The 22365-nt window shown below is 42.9% G+C and overlaps 1 protein-coding gene across 1 annotated transcript in view; it reads left to right on the plus strand.

The window, feature by feature from the left end:
• HDGFL2 (HDGF like 2) overlaps positions 1–21489 on the plus strand; it is a 114253-nt gene extending 92764 nt beyond the window's left edge. Inside the window, exons 15-16 of the mRNA XM_075863724.1 lie at positions 4512–4613; positions 20202–21489. Of these exons, the coding sequence (XP_075719839.1) occupies positions 4512–4613; positions 20202–20206 (107 nt within the window). The 3' untranslated portion in view covers positions 20207–21489. The remainder of the gene's footprint in view (positions 1–4511; positions 4614–20201) is intronic.
• The last annotated feature ends 876 nt before the right edge of the window (positions 21490–22365 follow it).

Genomic DNA, 22365 nt, shown 5'->3' on the forward strand with positions numbered 1-22365 from the left:
GTCTTTATTGGCTTACCACATCTAGATACTCAGATTTTTGCTAGTTCTTTCAGCAAAACTGTTAAAACTCCTTTAACCCCTTAAGGACGAGGCCTAGTTTTGACCTTAGAGGCTCTGTCACCAGATTATCAAATCCCTATCTCCTATTGCATGTGATCGGCGCTGCAATGTAGATAACAGTAACGTTTGTTTTTTTTGGAAAAACGATAATTTTTGGCCAAGTTATGAGCTATTTTATGTTTATGCAAATGAGCCTTTCTAATGGACAACTGGGCGTGTATTGTGTTTGTAACATCTGGGCGTGTTTACTTGTTTTACTAGCTGGGCGTTGTGAACAGAAGTGTTTGTCAGCACAGCCCAGCTAGTAAAACAAGTAAACACGCCCAGATGTTACAAACACAATACACGCCCAGTTGTCCATTAGAAAGGCTCATTTGCATAAACATAAAATAGCTCATAACTTGGCCAAAAATGATCGTTTTTCCCCAAAAAAAACAAACGTTACTGTTATCTACATTGCAGCGCCGATCACATGCAATAGGAGATAGGGATTTGATAATCTGGTGACAGAGCCTCTTTAAGGCTCAGAGCCCATTTTTCAAATCTGACATATTTCACTTTGTGGTAATAACTTCGGAATTCTTAAACCTATCCAATCGATTCTAAAATTGTTTTCTCATGAGACATTGGGCTTTGTGCTAGTGGTAAAATTTGGTCGATATATTCAGTGTTTATGAAAAATAGCAAAATGTAGAGAATTCTGAAAAAATTTCATTTTTAGGAATTTAAATGTATCTGCTTGTAAGTCAGATAGTAATACCACACAAGTTACTAGTCATTACCCAAATGTCTACTTTGTTTGCATAATTTTTTTAATTTTTTTTAACATTACCTTTATTTTTCTAGGACGTTACATGGCTTAGAACGTAAGCAGCAATGTCTCTCATATATTTAGAATAAAATTTCAAAAGCCTTCTTTTTTTTTTTTTTTTTTTTTTTTTTTTCTTTTAGGTACCTATTCAGTCCTGAAGTGGCTTTGAGGGGCCTATATATATTAGAAACCCCCCTAAAACACCCAATTTTAGAAACTAGACCCCTCAAAGTATTCAAAATCGCATTTGGAAAGTTTTATCAATCCTTTTAGGTGTGTCACAGGAATTTAAGGCAAAGTAGTTTTTTTGTCAGAAAATCCTTTTTTATTCCATTTTTTTTTTCTGTAAAACAGAAGGTTTTACCAGAGAAACGCAACTCTCTATTGCCCAGCTTCTGCAGTTTTTAGAAGTATCCCACGTGGCCGTAGTGTAGTAATGGACAAACACCGGCCTCCAAAGCAAAGGAGCACCTAGAGTATTTTGAGGCCTCCTTTTTATTAGGCACCATGTCCAGTTTGAAGAGGTCTTGTGGTGCCAAAACAGTGGGAACCCCCAAAAGGGACCCCATTAGGCAAACTACACCCCTCAAGGAACTTATCGAGGGGTATAGTGGGCATTTAGACCTCACAGGTTTTTTGCTGCAATTTGTGGAATTAGGCTGTGCAATTGAAAATCAAGTTTTTCAGATAAAAGGTAAAAGTTTTTAATTTAGACCAGGAATAAAGGAGAAAAAGCACCAACATTTGTAAAGCAATTTCTCCCGATTACGGCAATGCCCCACATGTGGTAATAAACTGCTGGTTGGACAAACTGCAGAGCTCAGAAAGGCAGGAGTGCTATTTGGCATGTAGATTTTGCTGGATTGGTTTTGGGCGCCATGTCGCATTTGCAGTGCTTTAGAGGTACCAGTAAAAGTGACCCCACATTGAAAACTAGACCCCTTGTGGAATTTATTGTAGTTTTCATGAGGTGCTTGCTACTTTTTGATCAGTTTTTTTTTAATTCTAGTTTTAAGAGGCGTGGTGACTTAGGCAGGGACTCCTAGCATCGTACATAACTATGATGCTAGGAGCCCGGCTCCCTGCAGTGTGTTCGGTCCGGGTCTTCCGGCCGAAATACGTTCCGTACATTACGGACGTAACATGGTCGTGTGAACCCAGCCTAAACAGCAATTCTACTATTGTTGTTTTTTATTTTTATTTTTTATACAGCGTTCACCTTGCGCTATAAATGACATTCACTTGTTTTTTGCATATCGAACCGTAGTTTCGATCCGTACCATTTTTAGGTACTTGCGACCTTCCTTTTTTTTTTTTTTTTATTACATTGTTTGGGAGGAGAAGTGACCAAAAAATTGTGATTCTGGTATGTATGGTTTATTTTCTTTTATGGTGTTCACCGTGCCGTATAAATAACGAAATACTTTTGTAGTTCAGGCCGGATGCGCGATACTTTTTTTTAACTTTTTTTTTATTTTGTTCCACTAGAAGACTTGAAGGCAGCAGGCCCTGATCGCAATTGTAATACACTGCACTACATGCGTAGTGCAGTGTATTTGAGCAGTCCGCTACTCGCTGACCGCAAGCATAGTGGGTTCTGACTTTGTCAGGACCCACTAGGCTTCTGTAGATGGCATAGCTGGAGGCTATAGCAACTATCGCCGCCCGCTATCATGTAGCGGGCTGTCAATGGTGGTTTAACACCTAAGAAGCCGCGATCGCTATTGAATGCGCTTTCTAAGGGGTTAATCAGCGGGGACACCGCCATTGGTCCCTGCTGGAATAGCTGCGGCAACTGCTGTACGAGACAGCAGTTGTCGCAGCTCCTGTATGTGTCGGGAGGGCAGCCGAAATGGCCGTTCCTCCCGCGACATACTATTCGGTCATGGAGCGCGAACTATGTGCTTACCATGACGGAATAGTACGTCAAGGAGCAGGACGGGGTTAAAGTTAGATGGGCTGCGTTTGGTGTACAGCAGTATTCAAGTCATGCCACAGATTACTGTATTGAAATCTCGGCCAATCCAAAACGTTTAAACCTTTCCTCTTTTACCACTCCAGTGTATCTTTAGCAGTATGTTTAGGGTCATTGTCCTGCTGGAAGGTGAACCTCCGCCCCAGTCTCAAATCTCTGGCAGACAAACATTTTCTCCTTAAAAATTGCCCTGTATTTCCTGCCAGCCAGCTTTCCTTAAATCCTTCCTTCTCCCGTGTGGCTCTTTAGAGCTCCTTCAGTGTCATCGTTGATGTCTCTAATGCCTTTCTTGCCCGGTCTGTGGGTTTTGTTGGGCAGCCTTCTCTGGTTTGTAGTTGTGCCATATTTTTCCCATTTTGTGATGATGGATTTAATGCTGGGATGTTCAGGGTTTTATTTTTTTTTTCTTCTAATAACCAAACCCTGATCTATACTTCTCTACAACGGTGTCTCTGACCTGTTTGGAGAGCTCCTTGCTCTTCGTGTTGAATACTTAGTGATGTTGCAGACTTGGGCCTTTCGGAACAGGTGTATTTATACTAACCTAATGTGACAGATCATGTGGCACATTGGTTGCAGAATGGGGGACCTTCATCAACTAATTACATGTCTTCTGAAGTTAATTGGGTTAGGCCCAATGCACACGACCGTAATTGTCATCGGTAATTACATATGAAATTGCAGACCCATTAATTTCTATTTGCCACGAACACCTTTCCATATTCTTACGGATGTGTGTCTGGGCCGTAGAAATGATCCGCAAAATATAGAACATGTCCTATTCTTGTCCGCAATTGCGGACGGCTACGGATGTGTAGCCGTCGCATCCTTATTTGCGGAGAGTAAAAACTATTATGATCGTGTGCATGAAGCCTTAACCAGAGTTTTAGTGGTTTCACAGCAAAGGGGGTAAGTACATGTACTCGCAACTTTTCAGACTTTAGTATTTTTTTGTTTACTTTTTTTAACATGGTATTTTTTTTTTAATTCTGCCGGAACAATTTGGCTTATTTTGTCAGGTCCGTTACATAAAATCAAATGTAAAGTAAATTTTAAATCCAGGTTGTAATGCAACAAAACCAGAAAAGCACCAAGGAGGAGGGGGGAGGGTTTTGAATACTTTCGTTAAAGGCCCTGTATGGGATTTACAATATTTTTTTATTATGGTTTTATTTTTGTATCTCAGAAGCTTAAAAATTGTCCAGAAACCCCCTTAAAAGGGGTTTTTCCACTTCTTGGACCCGCACCTATCTCTAGAACGGGGCCCCTAAACCCCGTTCTACCTCTGTGTGTGTCGGCTGATTTTCCGACCATGAAGCTGAGCTACGCTGTTTTCGTAAGCCCCATAGAACTGCATGGTAGTTACGGAAACCGAGTAGCTCGCATGCTACGCTGCTTCCATAACTGCTATTCACTACTATGGCCGGGAGTCAGCAATAGCAGACAAAGCTAGAACGGGGTTTAGGGGCCCCGTTCTAGAGATGGGTTCAGGTCCCAGAGGTGGGACCCGCATCTATCTGACACTTATGACATATCCTGTGGATATGTCATAAAGGTCCCTCGTGGGAAAACCCCTTTAAGGGTAAGGTGGTTTTCTGTGTAATATTTTGCAAACGTAAACATTTTATATTTCTAATAGTGTGTTTTTTTTTTTTTCCTCCTCAGCTTTTCCGTTAAATGGAGAGTCTGTGTCTCTTCAGAGTGAAGATAAAGGAGATGATAATCACAATCCCATAGCTGTCTTGAATGCTCCTGAGGATGAATGCAGTCAGTATGCTTTTTCATGAATATACATACTATAATTTTAATGGCCTAATATCCACCAAATTCAATTTGGTCTCACTTTCTTAGGCTCTGCTTACACTACTTAGGCCTCATGCACACGACCGTAGCCGTGTGCATGGCCGTGATTTTCGGGTCGGCCGGCTGCGGACTGTCAGCCGCAGGTCGCCCGCAAATCGCGGGACCTGCACATGGCCGCCGCCATTGTTTTCAATGAGCCCGGACCGCAGAAGACGGTCGTAATAAGACATGCCCGTTCTTTCTGCGGTGCGGGCTCCCGGGCCGTGCAAAGACTGCAAAAACTACGGTCGTGTGCATGGCCCCATAGAAATGAATGGGGCCGCAATTCTCCCGTGGATTTTCGGTGGAATTGCGGCCGCAAAAACTTGTTCGTGTAAATGGGGCCTTACTCCAAAATGGGCTGAAGTCAGCAGCGGGGTACCACAAGGATGTTTTTTTTTTTATAGACAATTTTTTTAATCTCTTCATTAATGACCGTGTGGATGAGATTGATAGTAAGATGTCATATTTTGCTGATGATACAAAACTTTGTAGGATACTTAAAACTCGATTTGATTATAAAATATTACACAAAGACCTAGATAAGCTGGCAGCATAGGCAATAACATGGCAGATGAATTTTGATAAATGTAAAGTAATGCCCCTAGGCACCAGCCATTGTATTTATGCATATACATTAATTGGAAGAAAACTGGGGATAACGGAACTAGAGAAGGACCTGGGTGTTCTGGTTACAAATAAGCGAAGTATAGGATTTTAGGGTGTATAAAAAGAGCAATAAATATCTGTGCTTGAAATGTAATATTACTCCTCTATAAATCCCTTGTAAGGCCACATATTGAATATGGAATTCAGTTTTGTGCTCCACATTTTTTAAAAGGTTATAGGAGAACTGGAGAGGGTTCAAAGGCTGGAGACTAGATTATTAAATGGAATAGGAGGTGTCTCTTACAATGAAAGGCTAGAGAAATTGGGCTTGTTGAGCTTAGAAAAATAACACATAAGGACCCCTGCACACGACCGTGCCCGTAATCGCTGTCGGTGATTACAGGCACGGCCAGCCGCTGACGGCCACCCGCATTTGCTGGCAGTTCTCCCATATGGGAAGTATGGGAGCACGGTCCGTAAAAATAAAAAAATAGGACATGTCCGGTCTTTTGCGGAGTCTTCCTACGAGAAGGTGACCGTGGACAATACAAGTGAATGGGTCCGTAATTACCGATAAATTCTACGGTTGTGTGTATGGGGCTTTAGAGGTGATTTTATTAAAATGTAAATGTGTGCTCAATACAATGAACTAGTACAGTCGGTGTTCTTTCTATGGACTTTACAAAGGACCAGGAGACATTCACTGCGTGTGGAAGAGACATTTCAGACCTCAATATAGAAAAGGGTTCTTTACAGTTGGGGTAGGGCATTCCATAGTTTGACTTCTCCTAAGAGGTATTAATGTCAGAATTTAAAAAAAGGGCTTGATGTTTAGTTATAAACATTAATGCCATTCTTCCATAAATAATCTAACTTCTCAGTTACACGTCTTTCGTTGCTAAACTTGATGGATGTGTTTTTTTTTTTTGTTTTTTTTTATATTTTTTATTTATTTAATTATGTACTGCTCAAAGCCTCCGTCGGGGGTTTCCATCACTTTTAGGCCAGATTCACACCAGCGTGTGCGTTTTTCGCACGCAAAAAACGCTGCGTTTTGTGCGCGCAAAAGGTCCGTGTGTCATCAGCATATGGTGCGCGGCTTCGTCACTTTCGCGCTGCCGGCATCATGATGACGACACTGTTTTTAGGTTTACAAACAGAAAAGCATGTGGTACTTTTCTGTTTTCATTCATAGTTTTACTACTGTAGCGCGCATTTCACGCACAGCACCCGGAAGTGCTTCCGTGTGCCGATCGCGATTTGCACGCACCTATTGACTACAATAGGTGCGTGCAGCGCAAACACTGGCAAATATAGGACGTCATGAGTTTCACGCAGCGGACATACGCTGCGTGAAATTGACTCACCGTCTGAACGGCCCCATTCAGTAACCTAGGTCCGTGCGATTTTCACGCGCGTATCACGGATGTATTATACGTTCGTGTGAATAAGCCCTTAACAGCAAAAAGAGAACATCATTCCGCCCTATTCTTGCCATCAAAAGGACTGAAACCTTGAGTGAACACCTTTCCAGTACCATACCAATTGAAAACAGATTAATAGTTTATAGAGAACTGGTTTTGGTCCATTTTTGCTTTCATGGTCACACGGTGACAGAACTGTGCCGACAGCTTTCACAGACAGCAGATGGGGGACCAATCAAAGTGGTCCCAGCCTGGCGATGGCTGTGATTGGTCAGTCACTGACTACAGACCAATGACAGCTGTCAATGTAGCAAAGGCAGGAGAAAAAGCCGGTGCACGTCTCTGATCTCCTCACTGCTGTCAGGTTGTGAAGAGAACCGAGCTGTCTCAGCCTGTCCTCCAGTCAAGTAAAAAAAAATAAAAAACTTATTTAACCCCTTCATATCTGCCCCTGTGATCCCTCCCCACCCACCCATATACCCCCTCCTGTCATTTTGTGTCACACAAATCAAATAATTTTATTATATATAGCGTTTTAGGTAGTGCTAGGTTTAGAGAGTTAGGTAAGGTTAGGGGTAGCGTTAGGTGTAGGGTGTAAGGTAGCGTTGGGGTTTGGCGTTAATTTGCATTAGCTAGGTGTAGGGCTATAGGTAGCGTTGGGGTTTGGGCGTTAATTCGCGTTAGCTAGGTGTAGGGCTAGTGCTAGTGAGTGTTACGTTATTAGGGTTTCGTATAAAAAAAAAAAAAAATACGTTAATATAGTTATAAGTTAGTCTCTGTTATATAAACGTTTTGAGGCCACAATGCGTTTCATTCACTACATGGACAATTCCCAATGTCCACCAGTAAGTGACCCCAGCTATGATCGGCTATATAAAATAAGGACTCTTATTAGCCATTTTAATTTAACATTTGCAGAGGCATATACACTACCGTTCAAAAGTTTAGGGTTACTTAGAAATTTCCTTATTTTTGCAAGAACAGCACAGTTTTTTTCAATGAACATAACATTAAATTAATCAGAAATACACTCTATACATTGTTAATGTGCTAAATGAGTATTCTAGCTGCAAACGTCTGGTTTTTAATGCAATATCTACATAGGTGTATAGAGGCCCATTTCCAGCAACCATCACTCCAGTGTTCTAATGGTACATTGTGTTTGCTAACTGTGTTAGAAGGCTAATGGATGATTAGAAAACACTTGAAAACTCTTGTGCAATTATGTTAGCACCGCTGTAAACAGTTTTGCTGTTTAGAGGAGCTATAAAACACCTTCCTTTGAGCTAGTTGAAAATCTGGAGCATTACAGTTGTGGGTTCGATTAAACTCTCAAAATGGCTAGAAAAAGAGAGCTTTCATGTGAAACTCGACAGTCTATTCTTGTTCTTAGAAATGAAGGCTATTCCATGCGAGAAATTGCCAAGAAACGAAAGATTTCCTACAACGGTGTGTACTACTCCCTTCAGAGGACAGCACAAACAGGCTCTAACCAGAGTAGAAAGAGAAGTGGGAGGCCCCGCTGCACAACTGAGCAACAAGACAAGCACATTAGTCTCTCTAGTTTGAGAAATAGGTCCTCAACTGGCAGCTTCATTAAATAGTACCCGCAAAACGCCAGTGTCAACGTCTACAGTGAAGAGGTGACTCCGGGATGCTGGCCTTCAGGGCAGAGTTGCAAAGAAAAAGCCATATCTGAGACTGGCTAATAAAAGGAAAAGATTAATATGGGCAAAAGCACACAGACATTGGACAGAGATTGTAAAAAAGTGTTATGGATAGACGAATCGAAGTTTGAGGTGTTTGGATCACACAGAAGAACATTTGTGAGACGCAGAACAACTGAAAAGATGCTGGAAGAGTGCCTGACGCCATCTGTCAAGCATGGTGGAGGTAATGTGATGGTCTGGGGTTGCTTTGGTGCTGGTAAAGTGGGAGATTTGTACAAGGTAAAAGGGATTTTGAATAAGGAAGGCTATCACTCCATTTTGCAACGCCATGCCATTCCCTGTGGACAGCGCTTGATTGGAGCCAATTTCATCCTACAACAGGACAATGACCCGAAGCACACCTCCAAATTATGCAAGAACTGTTTAGGGAAGAAGCAGGCAGCTGGTATTCTATCTGTAATGGAGTGGCCAGTGCAGTCACCAGATCTCAACCCCATAGAGCTGTTGTGGGAGCAGCTTGACCGTATGGTACGCAAGAAGTGCCCATCAAGCCAATCCAACTTGTGGGAGGGGCTTCTAGAAGCATGGGGTGAAATTTCTCCCGATTACCTCCGCAAATTAACAGCTAGAATGCCAAAGGTCTGCAATGCTGTAATTGCTTTCGTCAAAGAATGCTCCATTTGCAGCAAAGTTTGAAGGAGAAAATTATTATTTCAAATAAAAATCATTATTTCTAACCTTGTCAATGTCTTGACTATATTTTCTAGTCATTTTGCAACTCATTTGATAAATATAAGTGTGAGTTTTCATGGAAAACACAAAATTGTCTGGGTGACCCCAAACTTTTGAACGGTAGTGTGTATATATGTGTGTGTGTGTATATGTATGTAGAGCAAGGGAACATCTGTTTCCTGCTCTACTATTAACCTGTATAATGCTGGCCTGGCCGCTCATGGCTCAGCGCAGACTGGCGTGATGACGTCACATCCTCGCACCGGTCTGTTCTGAGCGGCTCAGCACGAATATAATCAGAGACCGCTGCCGTTCTCCCATATACCCACGTCTCGGGCAGCTTATTAGTCCACGGAGTCCTCACTGCCCGCCCCTTTTATTGTTAAGCCTCAATGCTCACCCCAATGATATATACACGGATGACGGGGTTCTCTGTATGTAACCCCCATCATCCCTGTATGTATAAAAGGATGATGGGGGTTATATACAGGGACCCCCATCAGCCCTGTATATACCAGCAAGCCATCATTCCCTTTATATAACCACCATTATTCCTGTATGTAAGCCTAAACATCTGTGTGTGTATATACCTTTTGGGGTAGGCACCCCCTCCCCCCTTGCGGATAGCGCCGCACGCGGGCCCCCTCCCTTGCGGATAGCGCCGCACGCGGACCTCCTCCCCCCCCTTGCAGATAGTGCCACATAGACCCCCAAGAAAAAAATAAAATAAAATATATATATATATATATATATATATTGTACTTCACTTGCCCCCCTACCCATGACGGATGGAGCGCTGCAGATACTCTGGGCAGGACGCTTGCGCAGGCCAGCGTGATGAACGGACGTCATTACTCTGGCCTGCGCAGGAAGTCTTCCCAGCGCCTATTCTCTTGCGGATAGCGCCACACGCAGACCCCACCCCCTTGCGGATAGCGCCACACGCGGACCCCCCCCTTGCCCTTTCGTATATAGTGCTACACAGCAACCCCCCCCCATGTATATTGCCACAAAGACCCCCAAGAAAATATATATATATATATTATAGTACTTACCTTAACTTGCCCCGTACCCGTGACGGACGGAGCGCTGCACAACCTCCGGCAGCGTGGCCCCCGTAGCGGCAACACTATTGCAGTAGCAGCCATAACGACTGCTAGCTGCGCCACCGGGCACGTGGGGGCCGTGTCGACCTGAGGCTCGGGCCCCCTTATGCCACGGGCCCCGTAGCAGCAGCTACGGCTGCTACAGCAGTAGTTACGCCGCTGTCTCCTATAGCATTTAAAACTATTAATGTGTTCCAGTTGGGCACCTGGCTGCTAAAGAATTTGATGGATGGGGGTCTGACCTCCTTCCCCCCCCCCCCCCTCCACTAAGCAGCACAATGGAGGGACTACAGCACTCTGGGGCTATGTAAGTCCACGAAAACACCTTTTATTCTTTGAAAGATTTATTTGCAAGACTTTATTTCAGGATCATGCAGAAACTCCCGCAGACTGACATACACTGAATAAGTTCATCCACTCTTATCATTCATTTCTAGGTTTAGTGCTCAGTTAAAGAGGTATTCTGAATTCTGCAAATAGATGTTATTCATTGTATAATGAATAAGTTATAACATATTCCACTCTGTCTGAATTTCTCATGGTTTTCAAGAGCTCTGCTTGCTGGGATTTCAATAGAAACCATTGTTTACTTCCAGTGGATTAAAATCTGTCCGGGTCGTGTAATAATCACACCGGTGCTGGACTGATTAGTTACAGTACCTGTGTCCGAGCTGTGTCTTCTAGAGAGCCTTTTACACCTGCCGATATTCGGCCGGTGCAGTGAGCGCCGATCAACGAGACATCGTTGATGGGCGCTCGTTTTCTCCTGTCACATGGAGCTATGGATGGAGACAAGCGGTCGTAACTCCGATCGCTCGTCCCCATACGTTATCATGTCAGCAGCTTGTCTCCCAGGGAGATGTGCTGCCAACAACGATAATATTTTACTTTTTTAAAACTATACGACCAGCAGATGATCGAGCGTTTGCTCATTCATCTGCTGATCGCTTCCCTGTTTACACAGGGCAATTATCAGCAATGAGCGTTCTATGAACACTTGTCTGCCCGATTATCGCCCAGTGTAAAAGGGCCTTAACTTCCCTGGGAGTAAACAATGAACACCTATTAAACGACCACAAGCAGAAATCTTGGAAACGGTGAGTAATTGATATGGCTATGGAAAGTGGACATTGGTTTCATTATGATTTATTATACAAATGCAATTTACAGTTTATTATGCAAACAAATAACATTCATTTGCCAAATTAATAATACCCCTTTTTAAGGTATAAAAATGCAGAGACCGATATCGTGAGCTCCATACATAGAGAACTTTTCAACAAAAAGTGCTATTGTTGGAATCTTATTGTTTTCTATAGGCAACTCGAGCCCTATTACAGTATATTAAGTGTAGAAGGCTTCAGTCTGAAAGTGATTGGTATTAAAGGCACAGTTTCTATTATAAGTTCTTCACTAATAATTATCTCTGGGACCAGCTCACAACCTAACTTCTGTATGGCCATCCGTTGCTTATGTCAGTATATTTTAGACCTTTAGTTAGTTGCCTACAGAGGAAAGAAGGAATAGTGTACAACCCTCAAGAAGTAGGAATTTGAGCCAAATACATTGTCCTTAGAAAATCCATCTTGAAAATTAACTGTCCACTTTTCTAAAGTCTGTTTTTAGTTAATACAGTGCTCCCTCAAGTTACAATAGCCTCAGGTTTTTCATTTTAAAGTTTATAACATTGGGAGACACCGCACCATGTGTATAGGCCCTTGCCACTGGAATGCTGACAATAGGTAGGAAAAGTCTTCGCTCTGACCAGGCAGGTCATCCCCTTCCCACAGACACTGGCTCAATCAATTAACTAATAACCAGGTCTGCTGCTATTTTTTTATTTTAGTTTTTATTCATTTATTTTCTCCTTTTAGCTGTAGGTGGGTTATCAGTCTGGTCACCAACCTTGTAAAACCCTTGCATGTGCAATTTACCTAACTTTCTGCATCCTCAGGCAGAGTGCCAGGTTACTGAAGAGGTGAGCCTGCGCCACCAGAAGAGTATGAAAGTATCCCCTAGAGGTCACTTAATTCCATTTATGCTCTATGGAGCTATTGTCTTGTGGGACTGTTAAAATTCCCTATCTAAGGGGGAATTTTTTTAGGGACAGTGTTCCCTATCTGGGGACATACCTTAAAGGAAAGGTGGCACGAAAAAAATAATTTTGATATCAATTTGCATTTAGTGTTTTATTATAAAATCTTTTATTTATGTGTTTCGTTTTTTACTTTTTTCTTTTTTCTAACTTTTACTTCACTATGGGGGCTGCCATTTTGTTTTTCATCTCTGTAGTTGTGCTGAGACTGTTTGGGGATGTGACTAATGAACCTCTCAGTCTCCGCTCAATTAGAGAGATTTATCGTTCAGGGGTCTGGGAAAGCTGGGTGACCACCATTACCCCTCCTACTGGAGTGAGAGGTTCATTAGTCACATCCCCAAACACACTCCACTAGGAGGAGTAATGGTGGTCACCCAACTTTCCCAGACCCCTGAACGATAAATCTCTCTAGTTGTGCTGAGACTGAGAGGTTCATTAGTCACATTCCCAAACAGTCTCAGCACAACTAGAGAGATTTATCGTTCAGGGGTCTGGGAAAGCTAGGTGACCACCATTACCCCTCCTACTGGAGTGTGAGAGGTTCATTAGTCACATCCCTAAACACTCCAGTATGAAGTGTAAGGGTGGTCACCCAGCTTTCCCAGACGCAGATATAACCAGGAAAGGGCTGGATGGACGGGCTGAGGGTGCACAGGGTTTTTGGTGACCCCCTCTGTCATGTGATCGGACCTAGGTTACCGGTTCATGTGACTATAACTCTGTCCATAACAAGAGACAGTGCACTCAGGACAAGCCCTTCCCTCATGCCGTAGTTGTGGTTCTGTCTGCGGTGATGGCGGTGGGTGGCTCTGACACCCGCCTCACCCGTCGGTTCATCTCAGGACAGAAGGGGTGTCCGGATTGGAGACACTGCGCCGCACCTGTCCTCAGGTTGTGTCTGATATTGCAGTTCACCTCCATTGAAGTGAATAGGACAGAGCTGTAATACCACACACGACCTGCGTGTCATCCATGTATGATGCGCGGCTGCGTGATTTTCGCGCAGCCGCCATCATAGAGATGAGGCTAGTCGACGCCCGTCACTGTCCAAGGTGCTGAAAGAGCTAACTGATCGGCAGTAACTCTTTCAGCACCCTCGACAGTGAATGCCGATCACAATATACAGCAACCTGTTAAAAAAAAAAAAAAAAGTTCGTACTTACCGAGAACTTCTCTCCCGGCCGTTGCCTTGGTGACGCGCCTCTCGACATCTGGTCCCACCTCCCTGGATGACGCGGCAGTCCATGTGACCGCTGCAGCCTTTTCTTGGCCTGTGATTGGCTGGAGCTGTCACTTGGACTGAATTGTCATCCCGGGAGGTCAGACTGGAGGAAGAAGCCGGGATTTATCGGTAAGTCAGAACTTCGTTTTTTTTTTTACAGGTTCATGTTTATTGGGATCGGTAGTCACTGTCCATGGTGCTGAAACAGTTTAACTCTTTCAGCACCCTGGACAGTGACTATCTCCTGACGTCGCGTAGCGGAATTTTTTTTGCCGTGTTCGACCAAAACGAGTTCGGCCGAACCCGGTGAAGTTCGGTTCGGTTGTCCGGGTTCGCTCATCTAAAAAGACACTCCGTTTGGATGTTTGGAAACAGAAAAGCACGTGGTGCTTTTCTGTTTACATTCATCCTTTTGACAGCTGGTGCGCTGTTTCAGTCGGTTCGCACGGAAGTGCTTCCATGCGACCTGCGTGGTTTTCACGCACCCATTGACTTCAATGGGGGTGTGATGCGCGAAATACGCGGAGATATTGAACATGTCGCGTTTTTTGCGCAGCTGACAAACGCTGCGCAAAAAGTACGGACTGTCTGTACTGCCCCATAAACTTGTATTGGTCTGTGCGTGGCGCGTGAAAACCACGCGGCCCGCACGGACCGAATACACGTTCGTGTGAATCTCCCCTAAGGCTGGGTTCACACGACCTATTTTCAGGCGTAAACGAGGCGTTTTACGCCTCGATTTACGCCTGAAAAGACTGCTCCAATACGTCGGCAAACATCTGCCCATTCATTTGAATGGGTTTGCCGACGTACTGTGCCGACGACCTGTAATTTTACGCGTCGCTGTCAAAAGACGGCGCGTAAAATAACAGCCTCGGCAAATAAGTGCAGGACACTTCTTGGGACGTAATTTGAGCCGTTTTTCATTGAATTCAATGAAGAACAGCTCTAAATTACGGCTGTAATTGACGCCTCGCAAAACGCGAGTACGAGCAATTACGTCTGAAATGACGGAGCTGTTTTCTCCTTAAAATAGCCCCGTAATTTCAGACGTAAATGCAGTTAGTGTGTGCACATACCCTACGGGTATGTTCACACACTGTTTTCAGCTGAAAAATCGGAAGCAGAACGCCTACAAGCATCTGCCCATTGGTTTCAATGGGAAATACGGCGCTCTGTTCCGACAGGGCGTTTTTTACGTGGTAGTTTTCCAAAAACGGCACGTAAAAAGACGCCCGACCAAAATGAAGTGCACATCATTTCTTGGGACGTTTTTGGAGCCGTTTTTCATTGACTTTATAGAGAAACAGCTCCAAAAACGGCCGTTAAAAAACGCGAGTTTGATTTAAAAAATGGCTGAAAATCTGGAGCGGTTTTCCCTTTTGTTTAGTAAGCGTGTGAACATACACTTAGCCTTTTGGTGTGTCCTAGAACTTCTTCCAGCTGCAGAATCACACCCAATATGGCTGCCGGACTTCTTAGCAATTTGAAGACACCTTTACCTCGCTTGTGAGAGGGGGGTAAGGTTCCCTCACACATTTACAGCTGCTGTGAGTCAGGTTGCTTTGCCTTATTCACCTTGCTGTAATTCTGGGAAGTGCTCCCCCTGGTGGCCAACATTGGAAAACATGTCAAATTATTATTTAATTTTTAATACTTTCCACCATACGGAAAAAAAAAAAATACAGCAAAAAACGTAAAAAATATAATAGAAATAAGTAACGACACTTAAAAAAAAAAGGTTTATTTTGCGACACATTCCCTTTAAGGGTATCTGCTGCACATCTCCTTTTTCATTCTTTTTTTTTTTCCCTGTACAGGGACCGGTATGCCAAGGGAAAAGCTGTTTTTCCTCACTACTCAAACTTTTTATTGGTGGGGCAACACACTCCACTTTGAGCCATTATTGGGGCATCGTGCCACTTGTCCCCTCTGCGCTGCATGCCGGCTTTTCCTACTATAGTCCCTGGCCTATATCGGCACCAGTCTGCTTTCTCTGATGCTTACGCCATGGCTGCTCTGTCATGTGATTCTGGTGGCCCTTTTAGTCTGACGGCATCATGCTATTGGCCGCTTGTCCAATTGCTGTTTGTTTTGCCTGCTTCCTTGTCTTTGTTTCGGTTGACTGGTGGAATCCTACCGAGATAGACACCCTTGTTTTTTTTACTATAATTGTGGTGGTTGTAATAAAAAAAAATTCATGCGGCCTGTCTACCCCATTCTGCAACCCAGGATGCTTACTAGAGGTAAACCGCATCGGACTTGAATATAAAGAATAAGAGTGTGCAAGCCTTACAGGTCTCGATCCAACAGTCCCTTGCTATACGTCACAGGAATCAAGGCAGCACATCCAAAAATAATAAGGATCTTTATTCACGCATGCAATGTTTCGGCTCCATTTAGCCTTTCTCAAGCATAATGTTGATGTAAACAGTGACCTGTATATATGACTCAATCATGAAGTGATTAGGATACATGCAAACATACAAAAATATATTAATGTAATAACATAATGTTCAGAAAATACATCATGGGACAAACAACAAGCAGATATCCACGTTTGCAAAAATCGCAGTTACATGTACATACTGTAGCAAATGTGTAATATATTAAGGCTAGTGTAAACTATCAATAAAGATCATACAGTTGTTCATACTAATTTTAAATTATTTTAAAGGTATAGCTCACCCCGCATCTGCCCGTTTCCTCTTTGCATGTCCCATGAGCAATCTTCCTGGCCCTCTCGAATTGGATTCTCCTTTTCCAGGGTCATGCGGCCAGGATCTAGACTGATAACTCCACAGCAATTGCCTATCTAAACCCTCAAGGCGGCACCAGGAGTCAATCCACTGTGTGGGAAGCGGGGAGTCATGTAGCAGTGCGGTCAGCTGTCCATGTACCAGGAGAGGACAACTTGGCCGCACACTTCCTAAGTTGTGAAAGACTGAATGCAGAAGACTGGTCTCTTCACCCAGACGTATTCTATCAGCTTTCAGAGAAGTGGTGCACCCTGGACATAGCGCGTCACGCATCAACCACGAGGTTTCAGCCTAAACGGCCAGGACGAGGGATCCCAGGGTCATTATGGTCGACGCACTAGTCACTCGACAGAACGAGTTCTCCCTCCTGAATCTCTTTCCTCCCCTTCTCAAGAGAGGGAAGGCATTCCCATAATCCTGATGGCACCAAACTGGCCTCGCTGTGTTTGGTACACCATCTCATTAACTTTGGCATCTTCCAGCTCGACCTGACCTTCTTTTCCAAGGTCTGCTATTTCACCCCACTTCTAATTTAGATGCGTTTAACACTGTGGCTGTTGAAGCCAAGGTTCTGAGGACCCAGGGATTTGCTGAGCCAGTCATCCAGACCACATTGAAGGCCAGGAAACCTCAATCAACCAAGATGTACCACCGTACGTGGATGGCTTATTTCTACTGGCGTGAACAGCATTTCTATTTAGATGCTGTGTTCTACATCTAGGATCCTGTTTTCATAGGTTTCTGCTTTGTCCACACTATTTCAGCAGGCTTTGGCCCTTCACTTTTAATTGTTGACTTTCCTGCAAGGTATGGCTAATGCGACCCCCCCCCCCCCCTTCATTTATCCATCCCATTGAGCCTTTGGATCTCTATGTAGTTCTGCGGCTCTTTTAGGTTGCTGTTTTTGAACCCTTGTTGGACATTTTGCTTCGTCTCCCTTTCTTGTAGGGTTGCCTAACTGATGGCAGTCATTTCCATTAGACTAGTTTCGGAATGGACTGCCCTGTACTGTAAGTCCCCTCTTTTTGGTCATTCTTGGGATAAGGTGGTCTTTTGGCTTATCCCATCCTTCCTCCCAAACGTAATTTCCTCCTTACATATCCATAAAGAGATTGTTCTTCCTTTCTTCTGCCCATTCATGTCACTTCTGAGGGAGCAGGCTTTGCACTGCCTAGAAATGGTGCGAGCAGTCTGCGCCTATCTGACTTCGATGGAGTTGTTTCGGTGCTACGGTTCTCTATTTGTCATTCCTGAAGGGCCTTGTAAGGGATTGCAAGTCTCCAAGCCCACCATTACACGCTGGATCCGTTAAGGGTTAAGTTCCTCCCCTTTGGGTCACTGCCCATTCTGCTTAGGCTGTTGCTGCCTCCTAGGTGGTCCAGCATCAAGCTTTAGTTGCTCAGATCTGCAAGGCTGTTATCTGGGCTGCGGTACGCCTTCGACATTTTTACTAGATTAATTTTTTGGCCTCCTGATGCCAGTCTTGGTCGCAAGGTGATGAAGGCAGCTGTGCATTAGGTGGGTCAAATGGCTGTACTTTATATTCTTCCCACCATCTGGGATTTATTTAAGTCCCATGGTGATGTGTCCCCCAATGATATATACAAGAGTGGGCACTTTTCCTACTTCGTGTTAGCCTCCTAGTGGTAAGGGCCTATACCCATGGTTCTGTGTCCCCCAATTAACGAAAAAAAAAGGTTTTAAGTCTTTCCTGGGCCATTCTAACTTGAAGCCATATTGCACATACAATACCACAAACAGTCTGTATCTGTAGTATGTGATATTGGCTGGAAGATCCAGACAATCCAGTATGGGCATTTTACTGGAAAAGTGCCTGTATTAATAAGAGCATGCACTGATTGGCAGTCTAGTAGCTCCTCTCTACAGTTCAGTATAGTAGGACATGTCCTGTACTACTTTATATCTGTGCCAGTATGAGTTGCTCCTTTGGACACCAGTGAGTGCGACTCCATATTTATTTTCTAGTATACGGTGTGAACTGCACAGGATATAATTTATTTATTTATTAGGGCTTGCCTTATCTGGAGTTATCTACTTTAATCTTTTTTTTTTTTTGTTTTTGTTTTTTTTTGTTATTTTGGGGGCTTTGAAGCCAATAACTAGTTCTCCATAATTATCGTGGTCTCAAGCTACAATATTTTCAAATTAAAATGGTCGTTCCAGAACCAACTCATACTGTAACATGAGGTACCACTATTTGTATTGCCCAAAGAAATGGCAATGCTGGAGCACCTTTTCTTAGAATTCACATCCGCTATGTCGGTTATTCCTCTTGGAAATGTATGAAAAAAGGGTTTGTCCCTACACAAGTCTGATTGGACAGTGTGTGCCCCCAACCCCTGTGCAGCAATATGTCCCCATATAGTAAGCAGCCACATGCCGCCTCTTTATGCATGCAGAATACTTAGCGATTCCTGGACGCAGTGTGTTTGTGTGTGTGTGTGTATAGAATATATATATATATATATATATATATATATATATATATATAAAATGTGTGTGTATGTATGTCCTTCTCAATGAATTAGAATATCATCAAAAAGTTAATTTATTTTAGTCATTCAGTACAAAAGGTGAAACACATATATTGTGTAGATTCGTTACACATACTGATCTATTTCCAGCATTTTTTCTTTTAATGTTGATGATTGTCGAACAGTTAATGAAAACCCAAAATTTAGTGTCTCAGAAAATTAGAATATTATATAACCCCATTTCAAAAATTTATTTTTTAAAACCTACTGAAAAGTATGTACAGTATATGCACTCAATACATGGTCGGGGCTCCTTTTGCATGAGTTAGTGCAACAATGCACCGTGGCATGGTGGCGATCCGCCTGTGGCACTGCTGAGGTGTTATGGAAGCCCAGGTTGCTTTGATAGTGGCCTACAGCTCGTCTATATTGTTGGGACTGGTGTCTCCTTTTCCTCTTGACAATACCCCATAGATTCCCTATGGGGTTTAGGTCAGGCGAGTTTGCTGGCCAATCAAGCGCAGTGATACTGTGGTTATTAAACCAGGTATTGGTACTTTTGTCAGTGTGGGCAGGTGCCAAGTCCTGCTGGAAAATGAAATCAGCATCTCTATAAAGCTTGTCAGCAGAGGGAAGCATGAAGTGCTATAAAATTTCCTCCTGCTAGACGGCTGCACTGACTCTTTACTTGATATAACACAGTGGACCAACACCAGCAGATGACATGGCTCCCCAAACCAACACGGACTGTGGAAACTTCACTCTGGACCGCAAGTAACTTGGATTGATGCCCCTCCGCTCCTCCAGACTCTGGGACCTTGATTTCCAAATGAAATGCAAAATTTACTTTTATCTGAAAACCGGACTTTAAACCACTGAGCAACAGTGCTGGTCCACTGTGTTATATCAAGTCCAGAGTCAGTGCAGCCGTCTACCATGAAATTTTAGAGCCCTTCATGCTTCCCTCTTTCTAGTTCCTTACAGTAAACTTAATTACCCTTCTTAGCTTACGCTAAGCCCTCAGATGGCCATAATGCAGCTACATTTTGGCGTCCATATTACAGAAACTTATAGTGATCTAAGTTTGGTTCACTGCGGAGGGTCCGGGTCTTGCGCCTGTAGTACAGAGGTTAAAATGCATCCGCAGTGAAGCAGTCTGATTGGAGCCTTAAACATTTTTGATTTAGGATCGCCACTGGGGAAAAATAAGATATGAACAGGGCCTTAGTCATTTAAAAAAAATAATGTGTGTGTATATTTATATAGATATAGATAGATATATAGATAGAAATATAGATATATATATGAGAGATTTTTTTATTATTATATAATGTTTGCATATATTGTTGCATTTTTTGTAATTTGTATTTTTTTTTTATTTTTTTCACATGTTTGAAGACTAAGTCATTGCACTTACCACAATCACGGAGTTTCCAAGAAGCTGAGGATCCAAACACTATGAATAACCCTTGTTAATGTTGTAAACTACCCTTTTCATGCAGATATTGTATCTTGGAGCTTGTATCTGAACTTTTTGGTTTTGCTTAGATATTTTTGCCACTGAGCTTCTAGAAATTGATATGAACATAAATGGTTTTATAAATAACGCACTGTATATGAGTATTTTTTAGGTGTTATTGTAAACTATTTTGTTTTATAAATATGCCTAATCAAATAACATTTCTATATATTCTTACATACATTAATAATGTATGATGGTCCCCTGTCCATAAACCTGCTCTTGTTGCCTTGCGTTTATGTAATGAGTATTGAACCAAGCCTGTTTGGGGTCTTGTTGGTATTGTGAGTTTTATGAAGGCAAAGTTTTATAAACGTTAAAAACTGATAGGGGGCAAAATATTTTCACCTTTCCTTAAAGGGTTTTTCCGGTGTTGTATAAATAAACCGTAATTGTATATTAAATCGTTATACAATGTGTTTCAATTCCCCACCAACGTCTGCTTTTCCCAGTTATGGCTAAAAACAAAACGCATAATAGGTGAAAAGGGGAAATCCAGCACAACCTTGTTTTAAAACAAAGTTATTTTATGGTATCTGCATACCTGGTATCTCTGATATTTTCATTTCCGACGACAATAGCCTAACATATAAAATTCTCAGTTATATCTATTGTGAGTAAATACGTTGTGAATATGATTGAGTGTTCAGATTGTCCGTTAAAGCATGTCGTTTGCAGAGTTAGAAAGTTAAAAGAGCATATCCGGAACATCTCAACGACTTTATCTGATGCAGCCAGACATTTTTCTAACACACTCCACGGGAATTTTTCAGTTAAACACCAGATTTCCTTCTGGCTTAAACTATAGAAATTGTTTAATGTATCATTATTGAAACAATTCAGTGTATGCTGTATCACGTGTGAGCGCTCATCTGCTTCGTGTCTGTTCGGCTGTTTCCGGAAATAAATGTATCTGTGTACGGACTCAATACAAAGTATGAGCCCGTACACCGATACATCGGCTTTCTGTAAAAAGTCGAACAGAAACGAAGCAGCTGAACGCTAACACGAGCACTTCAGCTGCTTCGATCTAGCAATTGGTGGGGGTCTCCGTGCTCGGACCCCCACCAATCCAATCTTCTGACATGTCAGAAGTTTGTCGAACGTTTAGTTACACTTTAAGGCTGGGTTCACACGACCATGTTACGTCCGTAATGGACGGAACGTATTTCGGCCGGAAGTCCCGGCCTGAACACAGTGCAGGAAGCTGGGCTACAAGCATCAAAGTTATGTACGATGCTAGGAGTCCCTGAAAACATGATTACAGTACGGGACAGTTGTCCTGCAGCGAGGCAGGGACTCCTAGCGTCGTACATAACTATGATGCTAGGAGCCCGGCTCCCTGCACTGTGTTCAGTCCGGGACTTCCGGCCGAAATACGTTCCGTCGATTACGGACATAACATGGTCGTGTGAACCCAGCCTAAGTGTTACATGGAATACTGACTAGATTTTTTTTTTATATAATGGCATAAAGGTTTGTTTTAAATGAGCATGTGCTATATTTCACTTGGTCACCTGTTATGCATTGTTACGGCTTGAGTCCACAAAGTCTATCTTCACACCCCATTAATCCGGATGTCAACACACGAGAGACAGGCAACAGGTTGGGTAAGCAGACTTTCAATCTTATGTATAGATGTAAAAAAAAAAATGCATCAAAATGCACGAACACTGGAAAACCCCTTTGGAGGATATCTTTACATTTCAAGTATACCTTTGCTTATATTTACCACATGATATTTAATATTGAGAGTTGCAGCTCAGACTTTGGTTACAAACTGCCGTCTGTTTTACCTTTTATTTTTTGACTTTAGCTTCACATTTGGTCAGGAGCTCTGTTGACTTAAGACCCTTTTACACCGGCTGGTGCATCGAGCGCTGATCAACGAGACATCCATACATTATCGCTCGTCCCCATACATTATCATGTCGCCAGCGCGTCTTCCTGTTTACACAGGGAGATGTGCTGCCGACCGCCAGAATATTTACCTTTTTTAAAACAATACGACCAGTAAATGATCGAACATTTGCTCGTTCATCT

Source organism: Rhinoderma darwinii, chromosome 1 (genome assembly GCF_050947455.1).
Source record: "Rhinoderma darwinii isolate aRhiDar2 chromosome 1, aRhiDar2.hap1, whole genome shotgun sequence".
Classification (NCBI taxonomy): domain Eukaryota; kingdom Metazoa; phylum Chordata; class Amphibia; order Anura; family Rhinodermatidae; genus Rhinoderma; species Rhinoderma darwinii.